General features: G+C 41.1%; 1 protein-coding gene across 1 annotated transcript in view; it reads left to right on the top strand.

Moving 5' to 3' along the window:
* Window positions 1-17,821, top strand: part of HTR2C (5-hydroxytryptamine receptor 2C) — a 329,198-nt gene that overhangs the window by 253,787 nt on the left and 57,590 nt on the right. Inside the window, exon 5 of the mRNA XM_036306109.1 lies at window positions 9,713-9,913. Within this exon, the coding sequence (XP_036162002.1) occupies window positions 9,713-9,913 (201 nt within the window). The remainder of the gene's footprint in view (window positions 1-9,712; window positions 9,914-17,821) is intronic.

Below are 17,821 nucleotides of genomic sequence, written 5' to 3'. Positions count from 1 at the left end.
AGGCTGGCCAGGCACTCCAGCAGGAACCCCCCACCCTGAAGGGGCTGTGGCCAGCCTGGAAACAGCCCTCATCCCCTAGCCCAGGCTGGCCACACCCACATGGGGTGATGGTCCCCACTGCAGGGCCTGGCCAGCCTGCAAACAGCCATCAGCCACCCCAGTGGGACACCCACCCTGATCCAGATCACCCTTCAGGGCAAACAAGCTGGCTCCCACCCATGCACCAGGCCTCTATCTTATAAAATAAAAGGGTAATATGCAAAATGACCCTAACAGCAGAATGACTGGGAATGACTGGTCACCATGACACACACTGAGCACCAGGGGGCAGACGATCAATGCAAGAGATGCCCCCTGGTGCACAGTGCACTCCCACAGGAGGAGCTCTGCTCAGCCACAAGTCAGGCTGATGGCTGCCAGTACAGCAGTGGTGGGAGCCTCTCCCGCCTCCTCAGCAGCACTAAGGATGTCTGACTACAGCTTAGGCCTGCTCCCCTCTGGCAAGTGGATATCCCCTGAGGGCTCCCAGGCTGCCAGAAGGATGTCTGACTGCCAGCTTAGGCCCTATAACCCGGGGAGTGGGCCTAAGCCAGCAGGTGGACATCCCCCGAGGGGTCCCAGACGGCGAGAGGGCACAGTCTGGGCTGAGGGATCCCCCTGAGTGCACAAATTTTTGTGCACCGGGCCTCTAGTTGTATTATAATAATCAAACTTATTAATAAATTAAAAATTATTTATTCTAAGTACAAAAAAGAAAGTATAATTAGCACTAACTGGTTTGGCTCAGTGGATAGAGCATCTGCTTGCAGACTGAAGGGTCCCAGGTTCAATTCCGGTCAAGGGCATGTACCTTAGTTGGGGGCACATCCCCAGTAGGGGGTGTGCAGGAGGCAGCTGATCGATGTTTCTCTCTCATCGATGTTTCTAATTCTCTATCCCTCTTTCTTCCTCTCTGTAAAAAATCAATAAAATATATTTTTTTTTAAAAAAAGAAAGTATAATTAGGTAATGTGATAGAGGTGTTCATTATCACTACAATGGCAATCATAAGCATATACAAATATATCAAATTAACAAATTATACACCTTAAATTTACATAATATTGTATATCAAATATATCTTAATTTTAAAAAAGAATTCCTTGGTAAACAATAACTGAGGAATTTCATCACTAGTATACCTGTCCTACAAGAAATGCTAAAAGGAGTCCATCAGAAGGAAATGAAAGGATATTAGACAGTAACTCAAAGGCATATGAAGAAATAAACAAAAATGTAGCTACTTGGATAAATATAAAATACAGTATATTTATACTATTGGTTTGTTACTCTTCTTCTGCTTTAATATCTATATACATATAAAAGCCTAAGCGACAATTACAACCGAAAGACTGGGATGACCAGAACGACCAGATGACCGGCCGGTAGCTATGACATGCACTGACTAGACTTTGCTGCTCGGCCCTGACAGCCCTGAATCTGGTTCACCCGTACCCTGGACCCAGGAGGGAGGAGGAAGCCCGATTCCTCATGGAATTGGCCATTGACTAGCTTGCTCCTGGGGCCAACCTCCTGAGGTCCCTGCCCTCAGCTGGCCGGCCCCACCCACAATGGGCCCTGATCACAGGCCAGGCAGAGGGACCCCACCCATGCATGAATTCATGCACTGGGCCTCTAGTCCTATATAATAAAAGAGAAACATGGTAATTAGCCATACATCCGCTACCGTTCCCATTGGCTAATCAGGGCGATATGCAAATTAACTGCCAGCCAAGATGGCGGCCGGCAGCCAGGCAGCTTGAAGCGAACATGAGGCTTACTTGCTTCAGTGACAGAGGAAACCAACATTCCCCGCCTGCCTTGCCGGCCTCTGAGCTTGCAGTTTGAAACATTGTTACAAATATAGAAGCTAAACCAAACCCCAGGATCTCAGAGCTGGAGTTGAAACAGTGTTTCGATTATAGAACCCAAACAAACCAGATACCTGCTTTCAGCAGCAGAGGCCTCAGAGCTGGAGCCAAGCCTCAGAGCTAAAGCTGGCCCAGAATAAAAAGAAAAAAGGAGCAATTGGGAGCTTCAGTCACCTGCCAGCCTGAAAACAGCCCTCAGCCCCTCACCCAGACTGGCCAGGCACCCCAGTGGGGACCCCCACCCTGAAGGGTATGTGACCAGCTGAAAACAGCTATCATCCCCTCATCCAGGCTGGCCAGGCACCCAAGCGGGACCCCCACCCTGATCCAGGACACCCTTCAGGGCAAACCAGCCAGCCCCCACCCATGCATCAGGCCTCTATCCTATATAGTAAAAGGTTAATATGCCTCCCAGCACCGGGATCAGTGGAGCAGCGAGGCGTCCCGGCACCGGGATCAGTGTGACAGGGGCCAGCGCCCAAACCCCCTGATCAGCCCTGCTCTGTGCCTGATAGGGGGGAGCTCCCCAACCCCCCCCCCACGGGCCCTGCTCTGTGTGTGATGGGGTAGAGCCATAACCTCCCCATCGGCCCTGCCCTGAGTGTGACAGGGTGCGGTGCCCCAAGCCCCTGATCCACCTGCTCTGTGTGTGACTGGGGTGGTGCCCCAACTCCCCTATCGGCCTTACTCTGTGAGTGACAGGGGGGAGCATCTCAACACCCTGATCAACCCTGCTTTGTGGGTGACAGGGGGGAGCTCCCCAACTCCCTGATTGGCCCTGCTCTGTGCATGACAGGGTAAGGAGCCCCAACCCCCCTGATGGGCCCTGCTCTGTGAATGACAGGGGGCAGCGCCCCAACCCCCTGATTGGCCCTACCCTGAGCGTGACTGAAGGTGGCATCACAACCTCCCGATCCACCCTGCTCTGTGCATGACAGGGTTCGGTGCCCCAAATCCCCAATCAGCTGTGCTATGAGCCCAACCAGGGGCTGCACCTAGGGACTGGGCCTGCCCTCTGCCACCCGGGAGCAGGCCTAAGCCGGCAGGTCATTATCTCCCAAGGGGTCTCAGACAACGAGAGGGCACAGGCCGGGCTGAGGGACCCCCCTTGCCCCTAGTGCACAAATTTTTGTGCACCGGGCCTCTAGTGTTATATAAAAAGCAAGTACATAAAATAATATATATGTCTATGTTAATGAGCACACAATGTTTAAAGATGTAATTTGTGACAATAATAGAGAGAAAGGTATACTATTGAAAGTAGCTTGGTATTGTTGTGGCAGAATGCACAGGAGAATGATCAGCCAGCACTCTGAGGGAGGAAAGTTTATCCTTTGTTTAGCAGATCTGCTAGTCTAGGGGAATTCCGGATCCAAAGCCTGAAATGAACTCATGGAGAGGCTCTGACCTATATATCTCCTTGTGGCGAGCCCCTGAGGTTCCCCACAGCTCTGCCCAAGTCAGTCTTGGTAGGGCCTTGGGGGCATGCTTTGCAGCTCTGCCCAAGTCAGCTGTGGCAGGGCCCTGGGGTTAGGCTCTGTAGCTCTGCCCAAGTCAGTCAGAGTGGGGAAGTAAGATTACAGTTTTAACCAGATACTGAACTAGGTTGCAAGCACCCCCTATTTTTCTTTTCATTTCCCCCTCTTGTTCCACAAGCTATTCATAGCCTTGGGGATTACAAAAGACTCAGGAATTGGGGATAAGGTCAACGACCACTCTAGCTACTTCCTGCTGAATGGTGGAGATGAAAAAGGGGGTTCAGTATTCCGAGTCTTCCCCATCTTCCTCAAGGGAGTGGTTGGAGTAGCAAGGGCAGAGAAGTTTTCCTCCAGTACCAGTCTGGGGTTCTGGTGACACTTGTATAAAGACAGACTAAAACTGTTAGAAAAAAACAAAAACAATAATTATCCAGATAGGAGGAGATAAGGAGATTCAGGCCGGTCAGTTGGAGCCACCATCTTCTTGAAGATGATCCGCAGGGAGTGGTTCAGGTCAGAGGTCACCCCACTCTGGATGCTGATTGTCTAGCTGGTGGGCTGCTTTTACCCAGGAGTGGTGGATCTGAATGTTCAGTCCTGCAACTTGAGAGTTGAGGGGGTGGTTAGTATGACTGGATAAGGTCCCTTCCATGTTGGCTTAAGGGGTTCCATTTTCCAATCTTTTACCCAAACCTGGTCCTCAGGCTTGTGAGGGTGCACAGCTGTTCCTGGAGAGATGGACAATTGATCAGCAACCCATCTATGGACTTAAAGGATAGTTTTTCAAAGTCCTTGTAGCTGTTTCTGAATTTCTAAGTACCCTATTTACCACAAATCTCCCTTTGGCTGAATTAAGGGAGAGGGCTTTCCATATAGAATTTTAAATGGAGAGAACCCTACCCTGGCTTTCAGGGCACAGTGCACCCGCAGGAGCATAAGTGGTAAGATACCTGTCCAAGGTAGGCTCGTCTCCTGGCATAGCTTAGCCATAGCCTGCTTGAGAGCCCAGTTTATGCGTTCTACTTTCCCTGAACTCTGGGGCCTGTAGGCTGTATGTAAGTTCCACTTAATTCCTAAGGCCTTAGCTACCTGCTGTACTATCTCAGCTATAAAGGCTGGGCCATTATCTGACCCTATGGTTAATGGCATTCCATACCGCGGAATTATGTCCTTCAGTAATGCCTTAGTGACTTCTCTCGCCTTCTCTGTGCTGATAGGATATGCCTCAACCCAGCCTGAAAAGGTGCAGACAAAAAGTAAAGGCATTTATTTCCTCTACTAGGCCCTATTTCTGTAAAGTCTATCTCTAGATATTCAAAAGGAGCCTGCCCACAACGCTGAATTGCTATCGGTCCTACAGGATCCTGCCTTGCCTTGTTCTGTGTACAGAGGAGGCAGCAGCTGAGAGATTGAGGCACATAAGGAGGGGAGATGGGCAATTAGATAGTATCTGCTCAACAAGGCTTCTAGAGCCGTCTTCCCTAAATGGGTAAGTTCATGCTGCTGGAGGACTGCTCTATAAGCTAACTGTTCTGGAATGTAGACCCTATGATCTGGGAATATCCACCAACCTTCCTTCGTCCTTTTATCCCCTTTTGTTGGCCCCGTTCTTCATCTTGAGGGGTGTATTTCAGAAGTTCAGGTAATTCAGGAACCCGCATGGTCCACGAAGCTACTGTCCACTCCTTAGCAGATAGCCTTGCCACTGTATCTGCGTGACTGTTTCCTTCTGACACTGAGTCTTTTCCTTTTTAATGTCCTCTACAATGGATGACTGCTACTTCCTTGGGCTCCCAGACTGCTTCTAGTAACTTCAAGATCTCATTCTGATTTTTGATTCAAAAAGCAGTCTGGTAGTCCAAGGGTGAAAAATCAAAATAATGTACAAAATAATAAACAAGAAGAAAAGTAAAAGGCACACCATAAAAATCAATTTATCATAAATGAAGATAGTAACAAAGGAATTTATGAGGAAAGTATTATGTATCATTTAGAAAACAAGAAATGATAGAATAAGTCCTTTCTTAACTGTAATGATTTTAAATGTGAATGCATTACACTTTCCAGTTAAAAGGCTGAGATTGGCAGAATGGGTAAAAATACATGATGTCAGAATGAATTTTTAAAATTCTTCCTCTATGTACTGTCAATAGAGAGTCATTTTAGATCCAAAATTATAAATATGTTGAAAGTAAAAGAATGAAAAGATATTCCATGCAAATAGTAACCAGAATGAGCTGGGTGGCTATACTTCAAACAAAATAGAACTTAAGACAAAAATTGCTATGAGAAACAAAGACATTATCCTATATAATAAAAGGGTAATATTCAAACAGACCCTAACAGCAGAACGACTGGGAATGACTGATCACTATGACACACACTGACCACCAGGGGGCAGACGTTCAATGCAGGAGCTGCCCCCTGGTGGTCTGTGCTCTCCCACAGGGGGAGCTCTGCTCAGCCACAAGCCAGGCTGACGGCTGCCAGCTATCAGTACAGCAGTGGTGGTGGGAGCCTCTCCCGCCTCCTCAGCAGAGCTAAGGATGTCCGACTGCAGCTTAGGCCTACTCCCCGCTGGCAAGTGGACATCCCTCAAGGGCTCCTGGGCTGCCAGAGGGATGTCTGATTGTCAGCTTAGGCCCAATCCCCCGGGGAGCAGGCCTAAAACAGCAGGTGGTCATCCCCCGAGGGGTCCCAGACTGCAAGAGGGCACAGGCCGGGCTGAGGGACCCCCCCCCCCCCGAGTGCACAAATTTTGTGCACCAGGCCGCTAGTATATTGATAAAAGGCTGAAACCATCAAGAAGATATAACAATTATAAATATATATACACCTAAAACCAGAGACCAAAAACTATAGGAAGCCAAACTGAAGGAATAAAAGAAAGATCTATAATAATACTTGGAGACAGTATCCTATTTTCAATAATGGATACAACAACTAGACAGAGGATCAATAATGAAATAGAGGACTTGAACAATACTATAAAGCAACTAAGTCTAACAGACAAATATAAAACACCCCATTCAACAACTGCAGACAAGTCATTTTTCTCAAGTGCACATGCAACATTCTCTGGAATAGAACACATATCAGGCCTCAAAAAAAAACATCAAAAATTTAAAATATTATTATCTTTCAAAGTATCTTCTCCACAATGGAATTAAAGTAGAAATCAATAAAGAAGACTGACAAATTCATAAATATGTGAAAATTAAACACCACACTATTAAACAATCAATGGATCAACTAAGAAATTACAAATGAATTCAAAAAAATATTTTGAGAAGAGCAAAATAAAAACTTAATACCAAAATTTACAGAATGTGGCAAAAACAGTACTCAGAGGAAAGTAGCCTAAATTTAGATTTCAAGAAACTAGAAAAGAAGAACAAACAACTCAAACTAACAAAAGAAAGGAAATGCTAAATATTAAAATGGAAAGAGAGGAAATAGAGAATAGAAAAAATAAAAATATAATGAAGAAGACCAAAAGTAGTTTATTTGAAAAGTCAACAAACTTCATAAATCTTTAACTAGAGTGATTAAGAAAAAAAAAGAGAAGACGCAAATCATTAAATTATAGATGAAATAGGGGGCATTATTACTAACCCTAGAGAAGTTAAAAAAAATTATAAAAAGAATACAGTGAATAATTGTATTACAATAAATCAGATAACATGAACAAAATCAACAAATCCTAGAAACACATAAACTATGAAAAGTGACTCAAGAAGAAATAGAGAATCTGATGAGACTGATAATAAAGATATTGAAACCTCCCAACAAAGAAAGCCCAGAAATGAGGGCTTCACTGGCAAATTCTAACAAACATTTTAAAGAATAATTAACACCATTTTTTCTCCAATTTCTACAAAATAGAAGATAAGGCAATACTTTGTAATTCATTTTGTGAGACCAGGATTATCCATAAACTAAAGCCAGATAATGACATTACAAAAAATGACAAGTATGAACAAATATCACTTATGAATATAGGTGCAAAAATCTTAAACAAAATACTAGCCAACTAAATCCAGTATCATAATATACACCATGACCAGGTGATTTATCTCAGGAATGCAAGAATGGTTTGGCATACAAAAATAAATCAACATAATGCATCACAGTAATAGAATAAAGATTTTAAAAAACACAATAATCTCAATTGATGCAGAAAAAGCATTTAACAAAATATATCACTCTTTCATGCTAAAAGTACTCAACAACCTAATAATACAAAGGAAACTTTCTCACCATAATAAAGGGGATTGATGAAAAACCCACAGCTAACATATTACTCAATCATAAAGGAATGAAAGATTTCCATTTGAGATCAAGAAAAAGAGAGGACTCTGGCCAGGTAGCTCAGTTGGTTGGAGCATCATCCTGATACACCAAGGTTACAGGTTCAATCCCTGGCCAGGACACATACAGAAAGCAACCAATGAATGCATAAATCGATGGAACAATAAGTTTCTCTCTCTCTCTCTCTCTCTCTCTCTCTCTCTCTCTCTCTCTCTCTCATCTTTCTATCTCTCTCTATCTCTCTCTCTGTTTCTCTAAAATCAATCAATAATTTGTTTTAAGTGGAAAGGGATAAAGGGAAAAAAAGGGAAATCTGTAACACTTTCAATGATAAAGATAAATTTAAAAGTAAATAAATAAATAAAATAATAGGTACCTTGCAAAAAAAATGATCTAAAAGTAAAAAAAATAATAATAAATTTAAAAATGGAAAAGAGAGGATGCCTGCTTTTTTTTTCTACTCCCATTCAACATTGTACTGGAAATTCTATCTAGAGCAATTAAGCAAGCAAGAAAGTAAAAGGCGGGGAAAATTGGGAAAAAAGTTATCTCTATTCAAAGATGACATGATCTTATATAGGGAAAATCCTATAGAACTCTTGCACAAAAATGTAGATCTAATAAATGAATTCAGCAAAGTTGCAGAATACAAGATTAACATATGAAAATCAATTATAGCTTTATACACTAATCCTATATAATAAAAGGCTAATATGCAAATCAACCGAACTGTGGAATTGACCGGTCACTATGACATGCACTGACCACCAGGGGGCAGACGCTCAACACAGGAGCTGCCCCTTGGTGGTCAGTGCACTCCCACAGGGGTAGCACCACTCAGCTAGAAGCCTGACTCATGGCTGGCAAGCACAGTGGCCGTGGAGGGAGCCTCTCCCACCTCCACGGCAATGCTAAGGATGTCCAACTGACGTCTTAGTCGGACATCCCCCGAGGGCTCCTGAACTGTGAGAGGGCACAGGCTGGGCTGAGGCACCCCCACCCCCCAGGGACCCCCCCCCCCGAGTGCATGAATTTTGTGCACTGGGACTCTAGTAAGTTATAGTTCTACTAGAGGCCCGGTGCACAGATTTAGGCAGCAGTGGGCCCCTCGGCCTGGCCTAGCAGTCCAATATCCCCCAAGGAGTCCCAGATTGCAAGAGGGCACAGGCCAGGCCGAGGGACCCCACCAATGCACCAATCCATGCATATAAGATCTTTGGTTACTCTCTTCCTGCCCTCCCACATCCCCCCTTCCCCCCTTTCCTCTGAGATTCATCAGTCTATTCCATGTTTCCATGCCTGTGGTTTCTGCTCCTGTGTTGAGTGTCTGCCCCCAGGTGGTCAGTGCACATCATAGCTACTGGCCGGTCAGCTGGTAGCTTAGACTTTTATATATATAGATACACTAATAAGTTAATTAAGAAAACAATTGCATTTATAAGACCATCAAAAATTATCTCAAATAAGAGCATTAGCTATAAAAAGGAATGGAGTACTGGTACATGCTACAAAATGAATGACCCTCAAAAGAGTATGGTAAGTGAAATAAGCCAGACACAAAAGGTCACCTATTTTATTATTTAATTTATATGAAATGTTCAAATTAGCTAAATCCATAGAGACAAAAAAGCAGATTAGAGATTGTCAGAGGATGGGGGAAGGTGGAATGGGGAGTGACTGCTTAATGGGTAGTGGTTTCCGCCGGGAATAATGAAATATTTTGGAACTAGAAAGAGGTGATACTTGCATAATATTATAAATGTACTAAATACTATTGAATTGTACAAATTTATTGATTTTATGTAAATTTTACCTCAATAAAAATAATATATGTAACACTTAAGGTATTATCATCATCATCTTCACTACCACCATTACTATGGAAAATGTTTCCCAAATTTCACTTTCTTTGAAATGCTTAGATTATGAGAGAAAATAAGTAGACTAAAATTTAATACTACAGTTAGTATAATTTGTATAATATGTTCTTGTCTTCTCTCTGTTCTCTTTCAGATTATGTCTGGCCACTCCCTAGACCTTTGTGCCCCGTCTGGATCTCCCTAGATGTTTTATTTTCGACAGCGTCCATCATGCACCTCTGCGCTATATCGCTGGATCGGTATGTAGCAATACGTAATCCTATTGAGCATAGCCGTTTCAATTCGCGGACTAAGGCCATCATGAAGATTGCTATCGTTTGGGCAATATCTATAGGTAAATGACTTTCCTGGCCATTAGAATTGCAAGGGCTATGCTCAATACCTTCGGATTATGTACTGTGAACAACGACAGACGTCGACCGGTAACATTGCGTATAATCGGGATTATTGTTTAATAATTATTCTTAACCTATTTATCTGATATTTAGGTTAACAATAATAGAATAAATGTAATGTGTATGAATATTAAATTAAATTTTTCCATTTATTCTGCTAAATTATTTTATGCATTAATATGCCAATGATTCTACAACACAGAGTCAAAATTTTGAGATGTTTAAAGCAATTTAAAGATGAAAAAGATATGTGACAAATCTAAATTTTAAAAATATAGCATTTAAATGTTGTAAAATATAAAGTTATCCCAGAATATTTTAATTCTATTTTCATATCTTCTTCAGTGGAAATATTAATAGTGCATAAGAATCTTCATGAAGTAAACATGAATTAATTTATGCTGTTGATCAACCTAAAATATATTTGTCCTCCATTTTCAAATATCTTCTTGGAATTTTATTACACAGAAAGAGAAAAAATTCTTAATTTTTTTTAAGATTTGGGGAAGGTTGAAGGAGAGAAATTATCATTTTATTGCTTATAATTTGTGATATTCATGAATGCCTTAAGAATGCTAGTATTCAAGACACAGAATTTAACCAATTGGAATATAGGGGCTTTTATAATCCTCTTGTTTTCTTTTTCTTCTCTTTCTGTTGGAAATTACATTTAGTGTCTCATTAAATAATTTTTTAAAGTTATGTTTCTATAACAGATTCTGGTAATGTTTACAAGATCAAGACCACTATACAATCTTCTCTGATATCATCTAAAGATTTTGACTCTGGGTTTATCCATAAAATAAATTTATTTAACATTTAAGATTATTCCATTCTAGGTGAACACACATACACACACACACACACACACACACACTCTTTTGGACAAAAAAAAAGTAGAACTTACTTATACCACAAAAATGTGAATCTATATACATAGTTTGATCTACATATTCAAGGTTTCACAGATTTTACCTCCTTTACCCTAAAGAACTCAGCTAAAAAGATGCCATTTCTTGTCTTAACCAGTTTGGCTCAATGGATAGAAAGTTGGCCTGCAGACTCAAGGGTCCCAGGTTCGATTCCGGTCAAGGGCATGTACCTTGGTTGCGGGCACATACCCAGTAGGGAGTGTGCAGGAGGCAGCTGATCAATGTTTCTCTCTCATCGTTGTTTCTCTCTATCCCTCTCCCTTCCTCTCTGTAAAAAATCAATAAAATATATTTAAAAATTAATAAAATAAAATAAATAAAATAAAAGGATGCTATTTCTTACGATGCTTACAAATTAGAATATTCAGTAACTAACTGCTTTTTTCTTGCTCCTTTTAAGATTCTTTCTTTGTCCTTAAACTTTTGCATTTTAATTATGATGTATCTTGGTGTGGGCTTCTTTGGGTTGATCTTGTTTTGGACTTTCTGTGCTTCCTAGACTTGTATGTCTATTTCCTTCACCATGTTAGGGAAATTCTCTGTCATTATTTTTTCAAATAGGTTTTCAATTTCTTGCTCTATCTTTTCCTTTTGTGGCACTCCCATGATGTGAATTTTGGTATGCTAGAAGTTGTCCCAGTGACTCCTTATTTAGTTACCTAGAAAGGAGTTCCTATAAGACTGTTAGCTGATTTTTCAGCAGAAATTTTGCAGGCCAGAAGGGATTGGCAAGAAATATTCAAAGTGATGAAAAGCAAGGCCCTACAACCAAATTACTCTACCTATCAAAGCTATCACTTAGATTCAAAGGACAGATAAAGAGCTTCCCAGACAAGAAAAAGCTAAAAGAGTTCATCACCACCAAACCAGTATCATATGAAATGCTAAAGGCTCTTTTTTAAAAAGAAAGGAAGAAAAAAATATATCAAAAATATGAACAATAAAAATGCAATAAATATATATCTATCTATAATTTTATCTAGAAAAATAAGCAAGCAGAACAGAAAGATACATAAATACAGAGAACATTTTGACGATTGCCAGATGAGAGGTGTTTGGGGGGATAAGTGAAAAAGGTGAAGGGATTAAGAAGTATAAATTGGTAATTACAGAATAGTCATGGGGATGTAAAGAGCAGCATAGGGAATATAGTCAATATTTTAATAACTATGTATGGTGTCAGATGAGTGCAAGATTTATAGGATGATCACTCAGTAAGTTATGTAGTGTCTACTCACTGAGGTGTACACCTGAAACTATTATAATAATGTATGTCAGTTGCAATTGAAAAAATAAAAACTGATTTAAAATTTTTACAAAAGTAAAAATAAATTTTAAAAAACATGTTGTATCACCTACAGAACATTAGAATATTAGGGGCATTAGCTTCTAATAACGACTATGCTAAAAACAACTAAAATATGAGAAAAAATACTATAAGCATGTGAAGCTAATAAGAGTGAGGGATCCAGAAAAAGACAGAAAAATGATTATAACTTTTGGGTCATTTTTCCAGTGATGCATTGTGAATCTGAAGCTGCGACCGAAAGGTTTGGAAGCTTGTTTCACAATCTCATAAACAGAGGAAATTATAATAGTAATATAGAGCCTGGCGAGGGTGAACCAACTTGATCTTATTTTTTATATCCCAAATGTCTATACACTAGAAATAAGGATGGTCCAGGATTAAACCACCCTTGTCATAATATTTAGACCTGATTCAAGTCACCTATATAACCAAGAAAAATATTAATCTGGAAATTGGATTACAGTGATTTCATGTTCTTCTTGTTTCCAAATTTTTGGTATAGGTGAAAAAAATCATCTTAGGCTTCAAAGTATTTATTTCAATAATTTTTCAATTCCAATAACTGGAATAAATAATAAGTAGACAGATGAAGAAACAAGACAACATGAACCAGATATACCACACTTAAAGATAATAAAAATGAACCCAGAGACATTCAAGATACTTTAATTACCTGAAATAGACTTTAAACAACTATTTATAATATGCACACAAAAATTGAAAGCTGAAATTAAACATTTCAGAAAAAAAAAAAATGCACTCTAAAAAAAGTGACATTTAAGATTTGAAAAACAACTAGAAAATCTGGAAATAAAGCATAACATGAAAACCAAAGAACTCAAAGGCAATTTAGATATATCTAAAGAGAGCATTACTGGAGGTTGGTTAGAAGAAACTGTGATGAATGACAAAAAAATAGAAGAACATAAAAGAGAGAAGTGAGAATAAGAAGATAATAAACATCCTATATAATAAAAGCCTAATATGCTAAGTGTCCGGTTGTCCAGTCCTCCATTCAACCAATCAAAGCATAATATGCTCATGATATGCTAAGGCTGCTCAACCGCTTGCTATAATGTGCACTGACCACCAGGGGACAGACAGTTGACCGGTTGACCAGTTGCTATCATGTCCACTGACCACCAAGGGGCAGATGCTACAACCAGTAGGTTAGCTTGCTGCTGGGGTCTGGCCAATCAGGACTGAGTGAGATGGACCAGACATGCCCTTGATCCCTCCCATACCCCCTCCCTAGCTGGTCAACCTCCTGTGTCTCTCCCCAGCCCTGATCGTGCACTGATAGGGTCCCTTGGCCTAGCTTGCACCCTCTCGCAAACGGGGCTGAGGGACCATCCCCCCAAGTGCACAAATTTTGTGCCCCAGGCCTCTAGTATAATATGAAGTGAGAAGAGTTCCACAAGGTAAGAAAAGAATGGCAGAAAAACAATTTGAATAATGGCTTATAGAATTGGTGAAAGACACTGATTCTCACACTTAAGGAGCTCAACAGGTCTCAAGCAGAATAAATAAAAAGCAATCAACATTTAGACTGATCACAATGACATTGCAGGAGAAAAGAAAAAAAATAGCATTAACCTTAAAGAAAAAAAAAATAAAGAAAGATCAACTTCAATAGAGCAACAATAAGATGGGTGAATGGCTTCTCAACAATAATGAAAGCTAGAAGAGGTTGAAATTATAGTGTTAATGTGTTGGTTAAAAAAAGTGAACGCTGTTAGAATCATATACTCAGCAAATTTATACCTAAATAATTGAAGTGAAATAAAGACATTATCAGACAAGCAAAAACTAAGGGAACATGACAAAAACAGACTCACTTAAGGAAACACTAACAGGTCTTCATAAAACAAAGGAAATGCCACAGATGGAAAGGTTGGAGAAGCAATTAAAAGCAATTAAAATGGTAAGTGTGTGGTTAAATATAAATAAATATTGACTTTATCAAACAACAATAACAATGTCTTCTGCAGCTCAGAATGTTTATAGAACTAAAATGAACAAAACAATCTATAATAATAAAAGTATAATATGCTAATTAGACCGAACAGCCGAATGACCTTCCAGACGTTATTCCGGATGTCTTTCCTGACAGCAGGGGCCGAGGCAGAGGTGGTTACGGGCTATCAGGCAGGCAGGCGAGCAGTTAGGGGCTATCAGGCAGTCAGGCAGAGGGGTTAGGGGTGATCAGGCAGGCAGGCAGAGGGGTTAGGGGCGATCAGGCAGGCAGGCAGAGTGGTTGTGATGATCAGGCAGGCAGAGTGGTTAGGGGTGATGAGGTGGTTAGGAACCAGCAGTCCCGGATTGTGAGAGGGATGTCCAAGTGCTGTTTTAGGCCTGATCCTGCAGTTGGACATCCCCCAAGGGGTCCCAGATGTGAGAGGGTGCAGGCTGAGTTGAGGGACGCCCCCCCCCCCACATGAATTTTGTGCACCGGGCCTCTAGTATCATATAAATAAAGAGGGTTGAAAGTAAATTTTTTCATTGTCCAGGAGAAAGATAAAAATATTTGATATTAAGCTTTGATGAATATACTACATAACTTTCTGTACATTCATTGTACAAATAGAAAAGGAATGTTTAACTTCCAAATTTATTGAGGAATATCTTATATAATAAAAGGGTAATATGCAAATTGACCCTAATGGCAGAATGACTGGTCACTATGATGCGCACTGACCAACATGGGGAAGATGCTCAACGCAGGAGCTGCCTCCTAGTGATCAGTGCGCTCCCACAGGGGAATCTCTGCTCAGCCACAAGCCAGGCTGAGGGCTGTGAGTGCAGCGGTGGTGATGGGAGCAGGCCTAAGCCATCAATCGTACATCCCCCGAGGGCTCCCAAGCTGCCAGAGGGATTTCTGACTGCCAGCTTAGACCGAATCCCCTGGGGAGCGGGCCAAGCCAGCAGGTAGACATCCCCTGAGGGGTTCCAGACTGCAAGAGGGTGCAGGCCTGGCTGAGTAATCCCACTGAGTACACAAATTTTCATGCACCGGGCCTCTAATTATAGTATAATGAAGCAAATCCAAAAGGAGGCAATAAAAGATCAAGAGGGAAAACACAGCCGAAACCAGTTTGGCTCAGTGGATAGAGCGTCAGCCTGCGGACTGAAAGGTCCCAGGTTCGATTCCGGTCAAGGGCATGTACCTGGGTTACGGGCACATCCCCACTGGGAGATGTGCAGGAGGCGGCTGATCGATGTTTCTCTCTCATCGATGTTTCTGACTCTCTATCTCTCTCCCTTCCTCTCTGTGAAAAATCAATAAAATATATTTAAAAAAAAAAAAGAGGGAAAACACATACAGTGGGGCCTTGACTTATGAGTTTAATTTGTTCCGTGACGGAGCTCGTAACTCAAATTACTCGTATGTCAAATCAACAGTGAACGAGTGAGACACGTGATGCTGGGCTGATGTTGTGGCATTCACTGTGACGTTCGCTGCGCCAACTAGTGGTGTGGTATCTGAAGCTGGCTGGTAACGCGAATTTTAGCTTGCAACTCAAAGAAAAAAATCAGCCGAGAGACGGTTTGTATCTCGAAAAACTCGTTAGTCGGGACACTCGTAAGTCAAGTCCCCCCGTACTAAGATGGCAGAAATAAAACCAAATACAGTTGATGCTTGAACAATGTGGAGGCTAAGGGTACAACCCAACCCACAACTGAAAATCCGTATATAAATTTTGACTCCCTCAAAGCTTATGTAAAACTTATCTTTCCCAATAACATAAACAGTTGATTAACACATATGGTATATGTGATTCGTGTTTTGTACTGTATTCTTACAATAAAGTAAGCTAGAGGAAATAAATGTAAAACACACAGTACAATAGATAAATGATATATTATAGAATTTTATTAACCAATGTCATCCCAATAAATTCAATAAAAATATAAATATTATTTTTTAAAAAGAAAATCATAAGAGAAAATACATTTGCAACACTGGAGTGTATTTATTGATACCATAAATTTGCTTCATCTCTTTATAAGATGAATTGTCTGTTTCTCAGAACCTACATCAATATTTTCTTATATGATATAAAACACTATAGATGTTATGATATGTGTATTGCTAATATTAGACATCAAAAATGAAAAAATGTGAAAATTTTCATATTTATTTATAATGATTCATGCATTGATTATAAAGAAGCAGCAATATGACTGTTTTATAAGAACCTAGTACAACTGATACAATTGCTTCACAGTAAGGAATAAATCATTATAAAAATTTTATGGCACACAGTATATAGTCATATTCATAATACAGTATTAGAAACATTGTTACATTTTTAAAAATCAATTACCTATGATGATAGGCTATTTCTTCAATTACAAGAGAGGTATACTGTATGGTAATGTGATTCTTTGAAAGCAAAGTTACAAAACAACAAGAAAGCTAACACATTATTACTTTACTAGGGGCCCAGTGCATGAATTCATTCACCTTAAAAGAAACTGTGGGCTGTGAGGCTGTGGTGGGCACAGGGGCGGGTCATGGCCCATCCTCTGTGGCCCCACCCAGCCCCTCCCACCATGGCCTCCAGTCCCCTGTCTGCCAGCAACCCCATTTCTGCTGTCGTCACTTGCACCCACTGATGACACAGAACAATTCGGACCGGTGCCAGCAGTGGGTGCAAACAGGGCCGGTGCTGTCAGTGGTTGCAAGTGGTGGCTGCTGGTGCTGATAGCTCCTGAGGCCTTCTCCACTTCCCCCTGCTCCTGAGGGGCAGTCAGGGGCAGCAGCTGCTGCTCACACCCACTGACGTTGCCAAACGATTGGCCAGAACCGTCGCTGGGAGCAGGCAGCAGGTGCAAGTGCCTGTCAGGACCACAGCGTGTAGGAGCAAAGAATTTTCAGTAACCATCAGAGGCTTGCCCCAATGACAGTGACCAGCACCCCACCTTGGTCTGGAATCCCTGCTCACCTGCTCCACTATCCTGCTGCTGCCAACACCTGCCATGTTCCATGCACGCCCCCTGGTGGTCAGCGCACGTCATAGTGACCAGTTGTTTGGTTGTTCTACCATTCGGTCTATTTGCATATTAGGGTTTTATATATATAAGTATTAGCTATCACTCACTTCCCTACAAGTCTTGCACACAATGCTTTACACGATGAATACTTAAATAATGATTGTGATGACATGAAAATGTCTCATACAGTTCTTGCATCACGGTTATTAGATTTTCACATGAAAACACACACATAAAAACCAGATAAGTTTATTAACTGAACAGGATGGTGATTATTTGTTATTCATTAAGTGGAAGTGGATCATCATGAAGGTCTTCATTCTTGTTTTCTTCACATTGAACAGGCTGAGAAGGAGGAGGAAGAGAAAGGGTTGGTCTTGTTGTCTCAGTGGTGGAAGGGAAGGCAGGCAGAAGGGGCAGACGCACTCAGTGTAACTTCATGGAAATACATCATCATTTCTGTTGGAATATTTTGCTCTTTCATTTCTCTAAAAATGTTTCTGTACTGTATCAATCCTCCACCATTTGCTTTAGTTTCAGTGCCCATATCATAGAAGGGTCCATGTCATAAAAGAAGTCAAAGTAGCCTTGAGTTATAAAAACCCTTC

The sequence above is a fragment of the Myotis myotis genome, unplaced genomic scaffold (assembly GCF_014108235.1).
Source record: "Myotis myotis isolate mMyoMyo1 unplaced genomic scaffold, mMyoMyo1.p scaffold_m19_p_4, whole genome shotgun sequence".
NCBI lineage: Eukaryota > Metazoa > Chordata > Mammalia > Chiroptera > Vespertilionidae > Myotis > Myotis myotis.
Note: the sequence above shows the minus strand (reverse complement) of the source record. Positions and strands in the feature narration are given on the sequence as shown.